This window comes from Enoplosus armatus, chromosome 9 (assembly GCF_043641665.1).
Source record: "Enoplosus armatus isolate fEnoArm2 chromosome 9, fEnoArm2.hap1, whole genome shotgun sequence".
Taxonomy (NCBI): Eukaryota; Metazoa; Chordata; class Actinopteri; order Centrarchiformes; family Enoplosidae; genus Enoplosus; species Enoplosus armatus.
Genome location: NC_092188.1, coordinates 242,501 through 263,804, shown reverse-complemented (window position 1 = coordinate 263,804; position 21,304 = coordinate 242,501). Strand labels below are relative to the sequence as shown.

Sequence of the window (21,304 nt, the reverse complement as noted above, 5' to 3'; positions counted from 1 at the left end):
GTATAAAAACGTGATTATTTGACCTTGTTGTTAGTTTATTTCAGACTGCCTCCGCCTGTCGACACGCTGTAGAACCTAAAACTAAGACGTAGAGATCGTAGTGACCGAAGGCTAGAACCAATGAGAAAAGTGACGCTTTAATGTTTCTGATTTCTTTTCTCTCAAAATATTTTATTTTCATTAATGTGTCATAAAAAAGGCATCCCAAAGCTTTAAACTGCTTTTTAAACAGAACAGAAGAGACGACGTAGAAATATGAAGAGTGACACCTGGATTCCGTTCACACTGAAGAGTTAAATTTAGACAGTTTTTGTATTAGGTTTGGTTGTTACCATTCTTGAAATGCAGAGTTTCACGCTGTCAAGTTTGATGTTTTTCAGTGTTTTTTCATTAGCTGAACTCTAATTTGTCTTTTAAGAATCTTCCTGTCTGTTCTCCTTTCTGATGTTTAGACACATGAAAACCAAATAAAACAGAATTGAAGTAGAAAACGTCTTGTTTATTAACTCATAGATGATGAGGATGATGATGATACTACTACTACTACTACTATCAGTACTACTATCACTACAACTACGGGAACAAAATCAATGGATCAATCAATAAAAATACTGCAGTTTCTTTCCTGTGTATTCAGTTTGTCGCCAGACAGAATCATTTGATGGAAGAAACAGAAAACATTTTCATGTCTTAAAACAGAATTTTATAAATTCATTTAAAAATTTTAAAGTTGTTGCCCTATTAAAGCTGCAGGAAGTGTTTTTTGTCCATGTGGGGGCAGACAGAGTTAGAGTCCTGATCCACCTTCAGCCGATCCAGTTCAGGTTTTCACACTCTAACAGTGTTCAGGTACAGAATGTGTTATCATTTAACTGCTGTCCCCTGATTGGTCGGTGTTAGTCTCCTGCAACCTGGTTGTTGGTGGCGGGGTCCAACTCATGCTCACCACTGTGAGGGCCCTGCTTGGCGGACAGTCGGTCCGGAGATCGCGGGGAGGCGTCTCTCCCTGTCTTGCGGCAGCAGGCGGCGAGGTCGGCCCTAAAGGACGGCGTGTAGAAGCCGTAGATGACGGGGTCGCAGCAGGTGTTCAGGTTCCCGAACACGAAGAGGGCGTGGTGGACGTACTCAGGTGTGACGCGCAGCATGTCGGGCTGGAACCAGTACCAGATCCCCAGCAGGTAGTACGGAGTCCAGCACACCACGAAGGACAGCACAATGACCACCGTCATCTTCAAAGTCTTCATCCGAGCCTTCGGGATGATGTCAGTGCCGCTGCGACGCAGGTACGACTCACCTGCTGAGAGAGGGAGGGGCTCCGTTAGTGATGTCACTCTGTCAGTGTCGTACAGTTGTATCTTACCCTGGTCTCTCGGCTGTTGTTGGTGGATGTGTAGCCATTGTACAGGTGTGTTACAGGTGTGTCTTACCTTTGTCTCTCAGGTGCTGCAGGTGGATGTGCAGCAGGATGCGGCTGTAACAGCAGCTCATCACCAGTAGAGGGACGATGTACAGCGTGGTGAAGTGGAACATGTTGTACACAGTCTCTTGCCAGCGGCGGCTGAAGCTGCCGTGAGTCACACACTGAGTGAAGTCAACACCCTCCATCCTGATCGCCCGGAAGATAAACAGCTGCAGGGAGACAGACGGAGGATTCTTACTGCTACTTGAGTGCAGGTAGAGTTCTGGTGAAGCTCTGGGCCCGAATTTATCAAGTGTCTCAGTTCTACCTGACCAGGAATGATGCATCGAGAATCACTTCTGTCAACTGAGCTGAGAGGAGCTGCAGGAGGTCACGAGTTTATTAAAGATGCAAATCCTTTGTGTGACTGTCTTTGAGATGCAGAATAGAACCAACAGTCTCCTTGAACTATGTTTATATTCTACTTATTTGTTTTCCAATGAAGGTGAGAAACAGAATCTCTGCCTGGACTCAGGAAATGTGTTCTTAAAGATGGATGGTTGGACTTTGACAGCATTTAGATACCAAAACACTTGATTCAAAGATGATCTAACAGCTGAATGATGCTGCAGAGTTGTCTTGTTGCTGAAACATGTTTAACAGTCGACAGGAGAGACAACTCGTATTGAAACAGTCCCGTTCACCTGCTTAATGCTAAAACAGGTGATCTGCTTTAGTGCTAGCTTAACTTCCAGTGGGATTCTTGGGCTCTTGATAAACTGTGTCAGGTTGCTGTGTTTTTGTTGCTCAGTTTGTTTCAGCTCTGTTTTCCAGCTGGTGGCCTCTTAGCGGGGTTAGCATTCCTTATAGAAACCAAGGGGAGCAGTTAGCCCGAGCTAACAGCAGGAGGTTTCACACATTTAATCTCTCCATCCGAAACCAGAACATTCCTGCAGGGATTTCATGTTCAGGACTTTTACCTGACGGAGGATTCGACTGCAGCTTCACTGAGAACTGAGAACTTTCACCTACATCAGAGACAACAGAGACAGGAGACTTTGTGACAATAATAATAATATCAATAATAATATGTAGATCAACTGATGATAAAACAATCTGCAGCCAAACACTTCATCACATCTAATCTCCTCTCTAATCAGACAGAAAGATGAACAGATCTTCAGTCTCACCATCAATTTGTCCTGTGGTGTATATAATCATCATAAAAATGAATAATTCATATCACAGACAGTGAGCTGTCAGCTGACTGTTAACTGTGGAAATATTCTGCAGCAGAATGGAGAGTTCATACAGGATGTGTGTGAATATATATATATATATACACACACACATATATGTATACATATATAAATATATACATACATATATACACACACATATATATATATACATATATATGTATATGTTTAAAGGTTTCGTGGATTTCTGCTCCAAACAGTCCAGATACACAACCAATCAGGACGGAGCACCAACCTGCAGCCAATCAGAGCTCAGATTGTGTTATTACTGTTCCTCTTATCTTATTCTTTTACCTTTATATTTTTACATGCTTGTTGTCTGTCAGATTATGTTAGGGTTAAAAAAATGTAGCACCATCAGACCACGGCAAATTCCTTGTAATGTATGTTACTTGGCAATAAACAGTTTCTGATTCTGATGTAATAAATATGACCTCTGCAGTCCTGAAACCTGCTCTGTGATGATGTGATGTGTTACCTGTGGTGATGTGATGTGATGTGGTGATGTGATGTGTCAGCTGTGGTGATGTGATGTGTCACCTGTGGTGATGTGATGTGTCACCTGTGGTGATGTGATGTGTTACCTGTGGTGATGTGATGTGATGTGTTACCTGTGGTGATGTGATGTGTTACCTGTGGTGATGTGTTACCTGTGGTGATGTGATGTGGTGATGTGATGTGTCAGCTGTGGTGATGTGATGTGTCACCTGTGGTGATGTGATGTGTTACCTGTGGTGATGTGTCACCTGTGATGATGTGAGGTGTTACCTGTGGTGATGTGATGTGTCACCTGTGGTGATGTCTCACCTGTGATGATGTGGTGTGTCACCTGTGGTGATGTGATGTGGTGATGTGATGTTTCACCTGTGGTGATGTGTTACCTGTGGTGATGTGTTACCTGTGGCGATGCGAGCAGCAGGCTGAGGCTCCAGGCCAGCAGCAGCATGCGTCGGTTCCTGCGGTGAGCGTTCAGAGCGTCCAGCGGGTGCAGGATGGCGTGCTGGCGGTCGAGGCTGATGACGACGAGGATGAAGGCGGAGGCGTGCATGGCGAACAGCTTCAGGAAGCTGAGCAGCTTACATAGTGTTTCTCCTCCGTACCACTGCACCGTCACGTTCCACACCACATCCAGAGGCATCACCACAAACGTCATCATCAGATCAGCCGACGCCAGGCTCAACATCAGCGGCCGCAGGTGAGACGCAAGCTGCCGTCCACGTCCACGCCACAGGCTGGCCAATAGGGCGAGGTTACTGCAGGTGGCGAACAGGAAGAGGACCAAGGTGGCTCCGACACGGAACTGAGCAGCAGGAGTGAAACTGGGAGCCTCCCAGTCCGTGAGAGGGGGGAACTGGGAGGTGTTGGGAGGCAGCGGCGCTACGTAACTGGTGGGTGGAGCCAGTGATGACAGCCTCACGACAGACCAGTTACCTGACATCCTGCAGAGGAGAAGAAGAAGAAAATGTCATAGGTGATGTCACATCTAATATTTGGGTACTTTATCAAAGTGATGATGCAAAGCCCTCAGTTTTGTCTGACAGGGAAAACTTTTCTCTCTGTCACAGGTACAGATGAACAACAGGGGATCCAGGATGGAACCCTCACAGGTGAGATAGTTCTTTACCATCTAGTCAGTAGTCCATCCTGAAGTCATCTGGTTCAAGACTTTAGGGATGCTACATGCAGTCACTGCAACAAATAGCTCCAAAGCTAACTGCTGCTAAAACCACAATGTCTTCTTTTTATAGTTCTGTTTCTACACCTGATCCATACACAACAACTCATCTAACAGTTTACAGTCTAGTAAAAAACAACAAAGTACATGTTGCCTTTATTTTGATGACGATAGACAGGAAATGAGGGGAGAGAGAGCGGACAACATGCCTCAAAGGTACCCGGTCAGACTCGAACCAGGGACAATGCAAATACTATTGCAGTTCCATTGCAGGACTCTTAGGCCAGTGTCTTAGACCAGGATGTCCTGAAGGTCCCTGGTGTCCATCAGACAGCTCTACAGAGGATCTAAAACAGCTTTGTTGAGCGTATATGTGACAGGGGAATACAGCATGATTTTGACTCATCAAAGTGAAATAAAAAAATCTTGTGTGCGACATTGCTATACCAACCGCTGACCAGCTTACTTCCTTTCATCGGAAGAAAAACAGAAAAGAAGCCCTTGAAGCTCCCTAGAACTGTTTGATCTGAAAACGCCTTTTGTCATAGTCTGTCTCCCTGTCCCTCCCCTCCCAGGCCCTTCAGTGCTATTCTCCACCAGTCCACCAGATGCATTTGGACTGTCCCTCCTGACTGTCCCACCCAAATACACACCTGTTCTCACTTCCCTCATCAGTTACTCACCATTTAAACTGGTCTTCTTCCTTTAAGTTGTGCTACCATGTGCTTTGTGTCTTTGTTTATGTACTCTCTGTACCCTGACTGTTTTGGACCTTGCCTAATGGTTTCAGTAAGCCTTTGTCCCCTTTGTTCTGATATCAGATCCTTTGACTGCATCAAGCACGGCCTCTGGGTCCTTGTCCTCATGTCCTTTGTTACCCTGCTAGCACAACTGTGACACTTAATGTGACTTCCTGCCTGTCTGTCCCGATTAAAGCTCAGAGATAAAAGTCTTTAAAGCACAAAGACCTGAGGGGTTACCATGGTAACTGATTCACATTGACCAATGAGGGGTCAGAGCAGAAACTGGACTGTTTCACCTGTTCAGGTTTTAATTCACTAAAGACCTGATGATGGTTTACTGGTTCATCAATGAAAAAAGATTTCATTACTTCCTGTTCTACCTGCTGCACTGATCAGGGATCAGCCAATCAAGAGCTGATTTGACTCATCAGAGACAGGGGAAGAGAGCTCCTCAGGAACTGAACAAAGAAGCACCTATAGAAGGTGAGTCGAGGCTGTGAGGACAGAAGGTGTCACAGACTGTCAACATTTTGTTTGACTTTTAAAATGATGAAATCAGTTCATTCCAATAGATTCACTGCCATCAGAGCAGATCTGAGAGGGTAAACTCCTCTAACAGAGACCTGGTCTACACTCCGTTAGAGACTGGAGGACATCATCTTAAATCCAGACTCCTAGACACCCTCCAGTCCAAAGCCCTCCAAACCCAAGACCTGAGCCCAGAAAAGAGTCCCCTATGTCAGCTGGTGCTGAGACTAACTAAGGGTTCAACCCAACTCAGTGAGGTTAGCTTGCTAACCCTAACCCTATTAATGTTAACGGTAGACTGTCTGATGCTAACGCTAACATTACTGTGGCTTGCTTGCTAGCTAATGAGTCAGCAGCTGAAGTTTACATTTACAGTGAGCTGACAAGCTCCTTCAACTTAAGACACACCAGCTAGCTAGCTAACTGGCTAACATTAGTAATGTTCATCTCTTAAAAAGATAAATGTTCAGTTCAGCCAGCAGAAACAGTTTTATACTATATACTGTCTTATTTTCTAATATTTCTTAATGTTGTTCTTAATGTTTCTAAATGTTGAACTGTGTAAACAACAGGAACAATGACTCGTTCTGTCCTGATAAAATCATGTTATATATATATATATATATACTTTTGAAATCAGCGACAGTAAATCCTGATCAGACCTGCAAAATCAATAAAACACATCAAACTGACCGACTCACCGTGAAGCAACAAACAACCTGTTTGTTGCTCAATCTGTATCGAGTTCAAAATCAATTTTTGGCTGAAAGAATCCAAAAGTTGCTCAAGTGAGGAAGAACTAAGATGCTTCGGTTAAAGAACAGCTGTAAGTCTGTCAGGGAGGCTTTTATTGTGAAAAGGTTTGTGTTTTTACCTGATCAGCATCACTGAACGTTTCTCCTCTTCAGGTCGGACTCTTCTGTTCTCCTCATGTTCTCTGTTCAGGAACCCACAAAGAACTCTGAAGAACCCGGTCTAATGAACAGAACCTTTTCTGATCTGGATCAGTTCAGGTTGCTGTCGACTGCAGCAGCTTCTGAAGCACTGAAGAGAAACCTGCAGACTGCAGCGCAGGGAGGAGGAGCTCCACGAGAGAGTGTGTGTGGATGTGGATTAGTCATGTTGTGGGGATATAAATCTGTTTACACAGTCACACTGTGCCCCATAACGTTAATCCTTACATTTTAGGTTGAAGACTTGGTTTAAGGTTCGAGTAAGGTTTGGGTTAGGTTAGAGTAAGGTTAGAGTAAGGTTTGTGCTAGGTTAGAGTAAGGTTTGGATTATGGTGAATCTCCAGGAAATGAATGTAAGTCAATGTAATGTCCTCTGAAGTGATGGAGACACCACTGTGTGTGTGTTTCCTGCCTGATCAGCAGAATGAAGTCTTTGATGAATTAAACACGAGTCAGGATGTTTGAGCTGATCATTAATATTAATAATGATGAGTATTTAACACACAGGAACAACATTTCATTCAACTGTCCACACTGACTGATTGATTGATCGATTATGAGTTTGAATTTCAGTATTTAATCCGTTTTAATTTAATCCATCAGATTTCAGTCCTGGTTGATAAGGTGACACCTGTGGTTACTGTGGCAACAGCAGCTTGTGTATTAGTTCACGGTGCAGCCAGCACTGGATTACATGCTGCATTGTTTCATGGGAATCTCGTGTGTTTGAAGGCAATTTGAATGTATGTATGGCGGACCCTGCCACCAACAAGGAAAAGTGCTATATAGAAATATAGAAAATATGAATAATATCAGACATGGATTTTACAGATCAAGACTTCACTTTAAAGAGGAAGTTAACATCAGATTGATCTTCTCATCACTTCCAGCTAAATGGATCAGAATATGTGCAGTACTCTGTGATGTGGATCAGACTCTGTGATGTGGATCAGGCTATGTGATGTGGATCAGGCTATGTGCAGGACTCTGTGATGAGGCTAGTAAAAGCAGCACTGTTTACTTCCTGTAGATTTCTGTGGAAACCAGAATCTTTATACACGATCAACAGCATCAGACAGGTGAGTCTACATCAGTGAACAGAACCGAGACTTCCACCTGGCGGCATGGGGTGTGGCCTCTCTGACGCCATCTGGGCCGGTGGGCGAGGCATCTATCTCCTGGACCAAGGAGGTTTCACTGAAAGAAAACAACCACCACTCTGGATTCAGCTCACAGCTGTTGTGTCATTTTGTGTTTTAATGTCTGACGGGTGTCAGTTACCTGTCAGTGTGAAGGTTCTCTCTGTCCGACCACAGTTCACCTGAAAACACACAGGTACGTCATCACCTCCACTTCCTGTCTGTTCAATGGAACATCGTCAGATTGTTCTGAAATCATATTTCATGGCACAGTTCTCCTGAGTTCTCCTGGGTCCTCTGTAGAACATCAGAGAACCAGCAGAACTCAGGAGCAGGTGTATCAGGTTACTCACTGTGCTGCAGCTGGTTGGACTGGTATGAACTGGAAACACAGAGACACAAAGGTTTATTGCAAAAGAAACCGGTTGTCAACCTCTGGCTCAGGGCCCATCTGAGGTCACTGGATGTGCAGGTTGGGTGGTAGCAAATCAATAAGACTGACTTATTAATAACTGTTGTACTGTGCCAATATTATTCATACGTGTGTTACCTGTGTAGTCCAGGTACAATGGTCATGTATTCATGTCCTTCAGTGGCTCTGCCCCCTGCCGACCCACAATGCTCTGCTGCTTCCTGTGTACCTGTGGCCTTCTGCCCTGATCCTGTTCACACACTAGCTGTTAGTTTTTCTGCATGACTTAGCGTCATGTAAAACGCCTCAGCTAACATCTGTAGCACATGGCGGACCCGCCACTCAGACACACAGTACAGCAGTCAGGTTGAGTTGATGTGATAAAGTTGCTGCTTTTCTGGAAAGTTGACATGAACATTGGGAAATACATCCTCACCAGTTAACATGTGTCATGACACTGCCATTTGTTACCATGGCAACACATCTTTTGTTTGCTTTTATTTTAAATTATGAAAGTATGCTAAATAAAGATCACACAGTTGTTTTTACTGTGTTATTCTGCCTGTTTCTACCTGGAACAGGTGAGACTCACCTTGACCCTCCCCCTCCTGATCCTCTGGTTGCTGGTTGGACGTTCTGCCTGGACTCTGTGTGATGTCACTCTTCCTGTGAAGAGAGTGGAGCACATTAATGACCAATAAAGGTCAGTATTGCTGCTAATAAATTTCACTCCTACATTCAGGCTCAGGTGTGTCTCAGTGACAATGAGAGCTGATTGGCTGTTACCTGACCCGAGGTCCGACTGGTGGGTCGGTGAGGTGTTTTGGGTGTGGTCTGAGTGGACGGGGCAACTGAATGTGAAAAAAGGTGTGCTGGTTAATGAGGATGACATCAGATGTACACTTGGATTTCTTTTCTCTACTTTATATATTATTATTATGATTTTAACTGTTTTGGGTCGCTGTGATGGGCGGAGGTGTGATGTGGTGTGACGTGGTGTTTTGGTTGGTCGGAGGTGTGACGAGGTGTTTTGGTTGGTCGGAGGTGTGACGTGGTGTTTTGGTTGGCGGAGGTGAGTGGTGGTGTTTTGGTTGGTTGGAGGCGTGACGTGGTGTTTTGGTTGGTCAGAGGTGTGACGTAGTGTTTTGGTTGGTCGGAGGTGTGACGTGGTGTTTTGGTTGGTCGGTGGCATGAAGAGATGCTTCGGTTGGTCAGGGGGGTGATAGAGGTGTTTTGGTTGGTTGGAGGTATGACGGGGTGTTTTGGTTGGTCGGAGGCGTGATGTGGTGTTTTGGTTGGTCGGAAGTGAGAGGTGGTGTTTTGGTTGGTCGGAGGCGTGATGTGGTGTTTTGGTTGGTCGGAGGTGAGAGGTGGTGTTTTGGTTGGTCGGAGGCGTGATGTGGTGTTTTGGTGGGTCGGAGGTGTGACGTGGTGTCCTGTGGTCGGACCTGCAGACTGACAGTCAGACTCTGCTGTAGAGCTGCTGTCAGATGCACCACCAGACGATCCCGAACACAATCAGAAGTGTCCTGAAAGTGAAAAATATGAGCTGTGATTGGTTAAAATGATGTAAGCTTTGGATTGACTGAACCTGTGTATAAATTTGTCATGTGATTATGAGACAGCTCATTAAAAATCAAACAGTCCTGCATGTGTCAGGTGATAATGTGTTAAATAAACAGATTTAAGAACCACTCATGTGACACGACTGTGACCTCTGACCATTGACCCCCCTTCCATTGATATGCAGCTGTTACCTTGCAGTGAGACAGGGCGCTCAGAGCCTGTTGGTAGAGCTGAACAGCTTTCTGCTGCTTCTTCTGCTTCAGGTAACACTCTGCCAACGACTCACACACCTGAACCTGAGCCAGGTGGTCATCTGCAGGGAGACAGACAGACCAGAACAGACATTAAAGTAACAGACAGACAGGTAGAGACACACAGACAGACCGGTAGAGACATTAGAGTGGCAGACAGACAGGTAGAGACATTAAAGTGACAGACAGACAGGTAGAGACAGACAGACAGGTAGAGACATTAGAGTGGCAGACAGACAGACAGACAGGTACAGACATTAAAGTTGCAGACAGACAGAGAGAAACATTAAAGCGGCAGACAGACAGACAGAGAGACAGGTAGAGACAGCCAGTCTCTCAGTCTGTCTGTCTCTCTCTCCCTGTCTCTCTCTCTCTCTCCCTGTCTGTCTGTCTGTCTCTCTCTCCCTGTCTCTCTCTCTCTCTCCCTGTCTGTCTGTCTGTCTCTCTCTCTCTGTCTCTCTCCCTGTCTGTCTGTCTCTCTCTCTGTTTGGATATTACTTGATTAAATGACTACAGACCCGTCGCCCTGACCTCTGTGGTCATGAAATCATTTGAACGCCTGGTCCTGTCCCACCTCAAATCCATCACAGACTCTCTGCTGGACCCCCTGCAGTTCGCCTACAGAGCCAACAGGTCTGTAGACGACGCCGTCAACCTGGCTCTACACTTCATCCTCCAGCACCTGGACTCCGCAGGATCCTATGCCAGGATCCTGCTTGTGGACTTCAGCTCTGCCTTCAACACGATCGTCCCGGCTCTTCTTCAGGACAAGCTCTCCCAGCTCAACGTGCCTGACCCCACCTGCAGGTGGATCACAGATTTCCTGTCTGACAGGAAGCAGCACGTGAAGCTGGGGAAACACGTCTCAGACTGGCGGACGATCAGCACCGGCTCCCCTCAAGGCTGCGTTCTATCTCCTCTACTCTTCTCCCTGTACACCAACAGCTGCACCTCCAGTCACCAGTCTGTCAAGCTCCTGAAGTTCGCGGACGACACCACCCTCATCGGACTCATCTCTGGAGAGGATCAGTCTGCCTACAGGTGGGAGATTGACCACCTGGTGACCTGGTGCAACAGCAACAACCTGGAGCTTAACGCTTCAAAGACAGTGGAGATGGTTGTTGACTTTAGGAAGAGCGCAGCCCCACCCGCCCCCATCACCCTGTGTGACTCCCCAGTGGACACTGTGGAGTCCTTCCGTTTCCTGGGCTCCATCATCAGCCAGGACCTCCGGTGGGAGCTGATCATCAGCTCCCTCATCAAGAAAGCCCAACAGAGGATGTACTTCCTGAGGCAGCTGAGGAAGTTTAACCTGCCACAAAAAATGCTGGTTCACTTCTACACTGCCATCATAGAGTCCATCCTCACCTCCTCCATCACCGTCTGGTACGCTGCTGCCTCCACCAAGGACAGACGCAGACTGCAGCGTATCATCCGCTCTGCAGAGAGGGTGATCGGCTGCAACCTTCCATCTCTTCAGGACCTGTACTCCTCCAGGACCCTGAGGAGAGCAGGGAAGATCGCTGCCGACCCCTCCCACCCCGGACACCATCTGTTCGACCCCCTCCCAGGGGAGGAGGCTGCGGTCCATCAGGACCAAAACCTCCCGCCACAAACACAAGCTATACGTTATATTAACGTACATCACCCCTGTCCCCACTGCGTTACATTAACGCACCCACCCCCTACTGGACACTTTATCTGGACACTTTACTTTATTCTGGTCACTGCACTGTTGTTATTTATCTTATCTTATTTTTATTCTTATTCTTATTTTAGCTTTTATATTCTACTTATTTGTTATCAAAACAATAGCACCTTCAGACCACAGCAAATTCCTTGTAATGTATGTTACTTTGCAATAAACAGTTTCTGATTCTGATTAGATGACATGTGTCCCTGTCTGTCTCGCTCTCTGTGTCTCTCTCTCTCCCCGTCTGTCTCTCTCTCTCCCTGTCTGTCTGTCTCTCTCTCTCCCTCTCTGTGAGACATGTGTTCACTCACTTTATTTTTTCATAACGTAAGTAAGACTTTCTGCTGTGCACTAATTCATGCTTCATGTTGTCATGACAACACAGTGATGATGAAACTGAAATCGAAATAAAGGTAGATAAAATTATGATGGAAAAATATCTGGTTATAGAAGAGTAATAAACATCAGAAATAACTGGTATTAAAATGTAATAAACAGTAATAAAGAAGTTACTAATGTTACCGGTGTCTCTGAATCCCTGTAGAGCGTGGATGAAGCTCTCTGTTGCCTCTTCTTCATCACCCATCTGACTGCAGGCGAACGCCAAGTTACAGAAACACCGAGCCTGGTCGCCACGGCAACCCAGAGAGCCTGCACACACACATTAAAACATAGTTAATGTGTAGGTTTTGTGTGTGTGTACGTCTGCGATAACACAAATGAATCATAATGATATTTAACAATAAGTCATTTGCTTTGGGCTTAAAATGTGTTCATCATCAACATCATGAACGTGTCTCTTACCGTAGAGTCCAGCAGCCAGCCTGTGGTAGCCCACAGCAGGTGTGAACTGGCCCACAGAGTTTAGAGCGGCTCCTAGGTTGTGCAGCACTTTGGCCAGCAAGGGAGGCCTCTGAGCCGTGGGGCCCAGAGCCTCCTGGAAACACTGCACGGCCTCCTGGAAACACCTGAGGCGGCAGTAAGACACGCCCACTGACAGGTACAGCTCACCTGGACAACAGCAGCAGACAGACAATCAATCAATCAATCAATTGATCAATCAATCAATCGATCAATCAATCAGATGATCTGAAAGGAACTTGGGAACTGTTGTGTCTCTGTAATAACATTATAAAGAGGCGGTCTGGACCGGCTCTGTTTGTAAAGTGCCATGAGATGACTTCTGTTGGGATTTGATTCTATAAATGAAGTTCAAAAACATTCCTACATACGACACTTATATATACATATATTTATATCTATATATATTTATACATTTTATATATAGAGTACAAAGTATGATTAAGTCCAGTTTAGGTGATTACCCAGAATCCTCGGGTCAGTGATGCTGTCTGTCAAACTCAGACACTCTGTCAGCACGCCAATGATGTCATCATGGCTGAACTGAGCTGACTGGATCATGTGACTTCCTGCCTCTTTGAGGGCAGCGGCTGCAGAATCCAACATGGCCGCCATTCTGTAACTCTCTGCAGCACGCAGAAAACCCTGAACCGCCAGAGACCAGTCCTGCACACACACACACACACACACACACACACACACACACACACACACACACACACACACACACACACACAGAGCTGTCACCTGAAACACTGGTTCTCTCTGGTTCAGGTTCTGTCCCTGATTCAGGTTCTGTCTCTAACTCTAATTCAGGTTCAGGTTCTGACCTGTACTCTGCTGTAGCAGTGGCTCATCTCCAAGCAGGCGCCCCCCTCGCTGCGTCCGTCTCCCTGCGATCTGTACAGCTGAGCGGCCTGCAGGAAGTAGGCGGCAGCCTCTCGGCTCTGCCCTAGTGCATTGTGGGCCAGGGCCAGGTTGAACTGGAGGTCTGGCAGACGGGCTGCCTTTGGACCGGACTGAGCCCGACGCAGGAAGTCCAGACCTTTCTTAGGCTGGCCCGCCTCCACGTAAGCTGCACCGAGGTTAAAGGAACAGGCCTGGAGGATGCGCGAATCCTGCAGCTGAGGAGGAGCAGAGCATGATGGGAAATTAACGAGTTTTTTGAATCCTGCAGCTACTACTACTACCACTGTTAATACTACTTCTACTACTGTTATACTATTTATATACATATACTATATATGTGGTGTAACAGTTTGTCCAGCAGTCTCTCCCACATACGTATGGGGTGAATTCTTGGGAACTAGAGATAAAGACAGATATTGTGTTTGGGTATTTCACTGCCATCATGTCACTGACTCTAGACAGCATCAGGTTTTCTAATTGCCACAACACGAGTGATGTTTCTTAAGGGGAAAAAGGCAGTTCTGGTGATTTGACTGATATGGTGTTAAAGGGGGGGGGGCAGAGTGGAGTTATCAAGGGTGAGGGAGGTAGAAGTTGTGAGTGGCTTTGGTGAGGGATTTGGGACTAATGATGATCAAGTCTGATTTATCACAGTTTAGCTTGCATCCATGATTTAATTTCAGTGAGGCCATGGAGAGGGTTGCAGTGGTGATGGATTTAGTGGAGATGGAGCTGGAAATCATTGGTGTAGCCATGGAAGTGGAGACCATGACAATGAATTAAGTTGCCAAGAGGGAGCATATAGAGGATGAACAGGAGAGGGCCAAGCACCGAACCCTGGGGAACGCCTTGGGAGGTGCAGTTGTTGATGCTGATGAACAGTTGGGCAGCTCGATTGGGGACACGGGCTGTGTGGTAAAGGGGGGTGTAGAGGGTCAGGTTGCTGTAGATCGTGTCAATTTTTGTTTGGAAAAATGAAAGGAAAGAGATGCACTTGTTAACTGTGAAGGATTTGGAGGTGTTGTCACTGGGTTTGAGAAGTTTCTTTATTGTAGAAAAGAGAGTCTTGGGGTTGGTGGGGTCAGAGTGTATGAGGTGTGAGTAGTAGGTGGACTGGGCTGTGGTGAGAGCGTCTCTCTATTGTTGAAGGTAGTCTGTGTAGACTGCACTGTTAAACCACCTTGACCTTTGACCCTCAGCAGTCTCACCTGTTGGTGACCTTTGACCCTCAGGAGTCTCACCTGTCCTGCAGCCTTCAGTGTGTTGTTAAAGCAGCTCAGCGCATCCTCCGTCCGTCCCTCCTGCAGAGCTCTATGACCAGCAGATGTTAACTCCTCGATGTCCACCGCCTGAACCTCCTTCTTCCTCACCTCCCTCCTCCTCCTTCTGACCTTCACCTCATCCTCACCTGGAGGAGACACATCTGACGCCATGTTGATCTGTAGGAGGAGAACTCATCTGGACAGAGTCTGAGAAGACAGAAACACACAGAGATCTGAAACCTGAAGAATCTGAAAAATAATGAGCTGATTGTTTTCATTGATTGATTAGTCATTTATTTATCTAAATATGATAAATATAATATAATTGTTACAATCCAAAGTGAAGTCTTCAAACTGTTCATCAAATATGACCAACAATAAGCAAACACCTAAAGCTCTAAATATTGACCTATACTCTAATAATAACCATCATCATCATCATTCTCACCTCAAGGTCCATTTAGTACTATCCAACCTACTGATGAAGATTATGTGATATGATCGAAAGTCCCAGAGCAGCTACTAAAAGTTCTGCAGTGGAGATTATTATTATTATTTGTTAACTGCTGTTTCAAGCTTTCTGGAGGAGACCTGGTCTCATGAGGAGAGACAGCATTCATCCCACTTTGGATGGAGCGGCTCTCATATCTAGAAATCTGACCGACTTTATTAGTGAACCAAAACCGTGACAACCCAGAGTCCAGACCAGGAGGCAGAGTCGCAGTCCTACACGCTTCCCTGCGCTTCCATTAGAGCAGTTACCCACCCAAAACCCCATAATGACTGTGTCTGCCCCCCAGCCACTTAAATTAATTCAATCAAAAATAAACAGGAGAGGAGTCGTTAATAAAAACATAATATAAATTAAGACCACTACTGCTATAGGCCAAAACAATAGGAAAATTAAGTGTGGACTGTTAAACATCAGATCTCTGTCATCTAAAGCTGTATTAGTAAACGAAGCCAGTCTTATTCGTTAAAGTCTATCGCGCTCCAGGTCCATACTCTGAATTCTTATCTGAATTCTCAGAGTTTTTATCAGGTTTAGTCCTTAAAACAGACAAAGTCATTATCTTGGGTGATTTTAATATTCATGTGGACGTTGATAAGGATAGCCTTGGTACTGCATTTATCTGTTTATTGGATTCGATCGGCTTCTGTCAGAGGGTACAGAAACCCAATCACTGTTTTAATCACACCCTCGACCTGGTTCTGACATATGGACTTGAAATTGAACATCTAATAGTCTTTCCACAGAATCCTTTGTTATCGGACCATTATTTAATAACTTTTGAATTCCTATTACTGGACTACACGCCATTAGTCAAAAAAGTCTACACCAGATATCTACCAGATAGCTAAATTTAAGGAAGTGATTCCATCTGCATTTAATTCAATGCCATGTCTCAATACAACTGAGGACTCCTATGCTAACCTTCGTCCCTCCCAAATGGATTTGGACAGAATTGATCACCTCCTGTCTTCAGGTGGTATCTTACCTTCAAACTCAGGAATCTCAGAAACAGCTGTAAAACCTGATGTATATTTAGATTGCTTTCCTCCTACTGACCTTCACCAAATTACTAAAACCATCTCTTCATCTAAGCCATCAACTTGTCTCTTAGACCCCATCCCAACCTGGCTGCTTAAAGAGGTTTTACCTTTAGTCAGCACTTCTTTACTAGACATGATCAGTCTGTCTTTATTAACAGGCTACGTACCTCAGTCCTTTAAAGTAGCTGTAATTAAACCTCTTCTTAAAAAGCCCACTCTTGATCCAGAGGTTTTAGCCAACTATAGACCTACTGTATATCTAACCTTCCCTTTCTCTCCAAGATTCTTGAGAAAGCAGTCGCCAACCAGCTGTGTGACTTTCTACATGACAATAAGTTGCTTGAGGACTTTCAGTCAGGTTTCAGAGCTCATCATAGCACAGAGACAGCACTGGTGAAAGTTACAAATGACTTTCTAACTGCATCAGACAAAGGACTTGTCTCTATACTTGTTTTGTTAGACCTTAGTGCTGCATTCGACACCATTGACCATCATATCCTATTACAGAGACTGGAACATTTAATTGGCATCAAAGGAACCGCACTAAGCTGGTTTAAGTCGTATTTATCAGATCGATCTCAGATTGTACATGTTAACGATGAATCCTCCATGTACGCCAAAGTCAGTCATGGAGTTCCACAAGGTTCTGTGCTTAGACCAATACTATTCACCTTATATATGCTTCCTTTAGGAGATACTATTAGAAAACACTCCATACATTTTCATTGCTATGCGGATGATACCCAGATATATTTATCGATCAAGCCAGAAGAACCTCATCAGTTAGCCAAGCTCCAAGCATGCCTTAAGAACTGGATGACCTGTAATTATCTGATGTTGAACTCGGACAAGACAGAAGTTATTGTTCTTGGCCCTGAACACCTCAGAAACACAGTATCTAAGGATATTGTTACCCTAGATGGCATTGCCCTGGCCTCCAGCGCCACCGTGAGGAATCTCGGAGTTGTCTTTGATCAGGACATGTCCTTTAACTCCCACGTAAAACAAACTTCAAGGACTGCCTTCTTTCACCTCCGTAACATTGAAACATCAGGAAGATCCTGTCTCAAAACAGATGCAGAAAAATTAGTCCATGCATTTGTCACGTCTAGGCTGGATTATTGCAATTCCTTATTATCAGGCTGTCCCAATAAGTCCCTGAGGACTCTCCAGCTGATCCAGAATGCTGTGGCACGTGTACTGACAGGAACCAGGAAAAGAGATCATATTTCTCCTGTGTTAGCTTTGCTGCACTGGCTCCCTGTAAAATCTAGAATAGAGTTTAAAATCCTTCTCCTGACTTACAAAGCTCTTACTGGTCAGGCACCATCATATCTTAAAGAGCTCATAGTACCCTATTACCCCACTAGAGAACTGCGCTCCCAGAATGCAGGGCTGCTTGTGGTTCCTAGAGTCTCCAAAAGCAGAACAGGAGCCAGAGCCTTCAGCTATCAAGCTCCTCTCCTGTGGAATCAGCTCCCAGTTTGGGTCCGGGAGGCAGACACACTCTCTACTTTTAAGAGTAGGCTTAAGACTTTGCTTTTTGATAACGCTTATAGTTCGGGCTGGCTCAGGCCTGCCTGGACCAGCCCCCTAGTTATGCTGCTATAGGCCTAGACTGCTGGGGGACTTCCTATAATGCACTGAGCTTTCCTCCTCTCCCTCTCCATCTTTACACGTCCCTCCAATGCATGTTACTAATTTTATATCTTCCCCGGAGTTTCTTTGTGCTTTGTCGTCTCGCAGGTTCCTGTGGATCGTGGTCCTGGTACGCCTGGCTGCTGCTGCCAAAGGCCTGCCTGACTCTCATCACTACAGTTACTATGTTTAGTCATAGTTCTGTTACTATTAAAGCTGTTATTGCTATTATTAATCTCAGCTATTATTACAGATGTAACTACTATTATCAGTCATATTTCCATTATTATTATTATAATTATAGCTGCTATATCTACTGCTAGTGATGCCATACATCTCTGCCTGTCTGTCTGTCTGTCTGTGTTTCTACGTCTATCTCTCTCTCTGTCTCTTTCTGTCTCTCCCCCTCTCTCTTTCTCCCTCCCTCTCTATGTCTCTCTCTCTCTCTCTCAAACCCAACCGGTCAAAGCAGATGACCGCCCACCTAGAGTCTGATTTTAAGAGGTTTCTGCCTCTTAAAAGGAAGTTTTTCCTTGCTACTGTCGCCAAAGTGCTTGCTCATGGTGGGAACTGTTGGGTCTCTGTAATAACACTATAAAGAGTCGGTCTAGACCTGCTCTATTTGTAAAGTGTCATGAGATGACTTTTGTTGTGATTTGGCGCTATATAAATAAAACTGAATTGAAAATTGAATTGAATTGCTGTTTCAAGCTTTATTTCTGTGAAGGACACCTTTCCTCTTCCTGTTCCCCTTCCTAGTTTCCATTGGTGAAGCTGAAAGTTAAAGTTAACAGCGCCCTTTGCTGGAGGAGTCGGTACATGAACATGAAATTGCACAGAGAAACAGATGATTGAATAAATCTCAATGAACCGAATATAAGTGACAATATGTAAACCGTATGAATAGAATATTTACCCAGTAAAATCAGATCATTTACCATCGATCTGTCATGAATCCTCCAGATGTAATAGACACAAAAGGGTGCAACGTTATTATTCATATAGACTGAAGCCAGCTCAGAACATGTTTTTAAATCAAGTTGTATTATTATCATTAGTTAAAGAGATTATACAGTAAAACACGTTGAAACTGTCTCACTGTATGAATTATAGTAGCTATATATATATATATATATATATATATATATATATATGAAAAAACTTTCTGCTATTTCCTCTACTAGCTAACGTTAACTACTTGTTAACTAACCCTAGTGCTGACCTGCCTTTAGCAGCGTTAGCTAACATATCAGTGGACCAACACTTACAGTGTTCAGGTGAAGATGAAGCTCCTTCATACTGAGCTGTTCAATGTTCAGTTGTCAATAACTGTTCTGAAGTAAGATCGATAGCTACGAGTTTAATGAAGCCGCTAGCAACATCTGCTATGTGCTACTGCTGACTAGTTGACTGCGTTGCTATAGCAACATGGAAACGACCACAGGAGAAACAATGTGTTCGATAGATAAAGTAGATAACTATCTAACGCGGAGGCTGATATATAATATCACTTACAATAAAAAACAAATTATAGTTGGCGTTTACTTTAACGACAGCAAAACACATAGACCACAATCCAATGCGGCAACGCTCCAGCCAATGGAGCTGGTCGTTCGGCCAATTAGAGGGCGGCGGGAGCTTTCAAACTTCAGACAGGAAGCATCTTCGAGCAGAGGACAGTTTCAAACTGAGACCGAACTGTGTTTTACGTTTTTACGGTCTGAATTTAAACTGGAGAGATTTCAAAGAGAAGTTTATCCACCGAGAGGATAAATATAAAGTGAATTAACCCGCCGCAGGACGAAGACACGGAACGAACAGCCAACATGGCGGATTCAGCCGGACAGAGTCGCTGTGAGTCAAACTGCAGTTTATCTATCTAGTTTCTACATCTTTATTCATGTTTCACCGAACAAACATATTTTCCTTTTAGTTTCATAAAAGTGACACATGCCCTTGTTTTTATCTGTCTACCTATCTATCTGTTTACCTGTCTGTTAATATGTTTTATTATGTTTACTTTATTTAGAAAACTGACATCAACAAAAGTGGATTTATTTCAGCTAATTATAACTAAGGACACATTATGACCAAGTGATAGAAACATACTATTAACTATTTTAGTGTAGGAAAACGTATGATACTTTAACACAAGTAGTTATTTGCCAAGTGACATAAAAACGTCTTATGATTATTATGGAAACATATTTTGAATGTTTCACTTTTGATTTGTTGCTTTTACTGTTTTTGTTGTAAACTTTCACACTTATAAGAGTTATATGGGTTTTATTCTTAAAGATTTATATCACTTCAGATGAATATTAACAGAGCTGCAACTAACGATTGATTAATTATTGATTCTTTTCTGTTGAATAATTTAGTCCATTAGATAGTTCCCACAGGTCGGTGAGATGTCTTCATGTTGCTGGCTTTATTCTACAATATAAAGATTCTGTTTAAAGGTCTCACATATGAGAATATATATAATATCGACTGACCGCTACATAAAGCTTTCCTCATAATTTATCCTGACAACTTGCACTGATTTTTATTCTATGAGTAAACAACACTGTTGTTTTCCTTTCAAAATAAAACTGCTTCTGAATCGTAAACACATTAACACACTTGTCTGTCTCTTTACCTGTCTGTCTGTTTATAACCTCAGTGTGAGTTAATATTTAGGATGTGAGACTCATTCAGGACAGTCAGAGTATAAACAAGTGTACCTGAATACTTCTTACCTGAAGAGGTGTGTGTGTGTGTGTGTGTGTGTGTGTGTGTGTGTGTTGTTCAGATGAGCGTCTGACAGCAGAGCAGATGGATGAGCAGAGGATCCAGAATGTGGCCTATCAGTACCTCTGCAGGCTGGAGGAGGCCAAAAGGTCAGTAGGATTCACTTCAGACCTGAGGCCTGTACTAGGAAGCAGGATTTGAAGTTAGCGAGGTAACTTCAGGGTTTTGATGGTGGTTCACTTCTTACTGGGGTACATCGTCATGGTAGCTTATGCTGCACACCTAACCTGCTCCTGAAAACCCAGAGTTAACCCTGAAGTTACCTCACTAACCTCAAATCCTGCTTCCTAGTACAGGCCTCTGGTTGTTTCCTTAAAGCTCTCAGTCCAAACATCTGAACAACAACACTTCTTCTTCTTCCTCAGGTGGATCGAGGCGTGTCTGGGGGAGGAGCTTCCTGCTCCCACTGAGCTGGAGGAGGCGCTGAGGAACGGAGTTGTTCTCGCAAAACTGGGTCATCGATTTGCTCCAAACGCCGTCGCCCTGAAGAAGATCTACGACCCTGAACAGCTCCGATACCAGGTCACTCACACACACACACACACACACACTCCCAGTTCTCTACAGCAAAATCTAAAAAAGATATTATCAGTGTTCATTAATAATATTATTAATCAGAACCTGTCAGTACCCCAAATAATCAACTGTGTATTGATCTGATCAGGCACT

At 44.3% G+C, this 21,304-nt stretch overlaps 3 protein-coding genes across 6 annotated transcripts in view; 1 reads left to right on the top strand and 2 right to left on the bottom strand.

The window, feature by feature from the left end:
- Positions 1-478: 478 nt before the first annotated feature.
- Positions 479-6,520, bottom strand: LOC139289851 (gonadotropin-releasing hormone II receptor-like). Its single transcript, XM_070911494.1, has 4 exons — positions 6,479-6,520; positions 3,557-4,097; positions 1,428-1,629; positions 479-1,294 (listed from the first exon to the last, which is right to left on the bottom strand). Exons 1-4 carry the CDS (start codon positions 6,487-6,489, stop codon positions 897-899), a joined length of 1,152 nt encoding a protein of 383 aa, XP_070767595.1. The 5' UTR covers positions 6,490-6,520; the 3' UTR covers positions 479-896.
- Positions 6,521-6,583: 63 nt separating this feature from the next.
- Positions 6,584-19,312, bottom strand: LOC139290376 (tetratricopeptide repeat protein 24). 4 transcript variants are annotated; one of them, XM_070912140.1, is made up of 14 exons: positions 19,111-19,312; positions 14,630-14,857; positions 13,310-13,603; positions 12,944-13,145; positions 12,423-12,629; positions 12,141-12,269; positions 9,866-9,987; positions 9,557-9,637; positions 8,895-8,959; positions 8,701-8,774; positions 8,247-8,358; positions 8,050-8,078; positions 7,839-7,878; positions 6,584-7,754 (listed from the first exon to the last, which is right to left on the bottom strand). In XM_070912140.1, exons 2-14 carry the CDS (start codon positions 14,819-14,821, stop codon positions 7,643-7,645), a joined length of 1,659 nt encoding a protein of 552 aa, XP_070768241.1. In that variant the 5' UTR covers positions 14,822-14,857; positions 19,111-19,312; the 3' UTR covers positions 6,584-7,642. The 4 variants fall into 4 exon arrangements, with proteins under 4 accessions (XP_070768241.1, XP_070768242.1, XP_070768243.1 ...); XM_070912141.1 differs by having other exon boundaries at positions 7,724-7,754; positions 7,839-7,945; XM_070912142.1 differs by lacking the exon at positions 6,584-7,754 and having other exon boundaries at positions 7,864-7,917.
- Positions 19,313-19,668: 356 nt separating this feature from the next.
- iqgap3 (IQ motif containing GTPase activating protein 3) overlaps positions 19,669-21,304 on the top strand; it is a 35,924-nt gene continuing 34,288 nt past the window's right edge. Inside the window, exons 1-4 of the mRNA XM_070911271.1 lie at positions 19,669-19,696; positions 20,637-20,724; positions 21,001-21,157; positions 21,300-21,304. The exon at positions 21,300-21,304 is cut by the window's right edge and continues 73 nt beyond it. Of these exons, the coding sequence (XP_070767372.1) occupies positions 19,669-19,696; positions 20,637-20,724; positions 21,001-21,157; positions 21,300-21,304 (278 nt within the window). The remainder of the gene's footprint in view (positions 19,697-20,636; positions 20,725-21,000; positions 21,158-21,299) is intronic.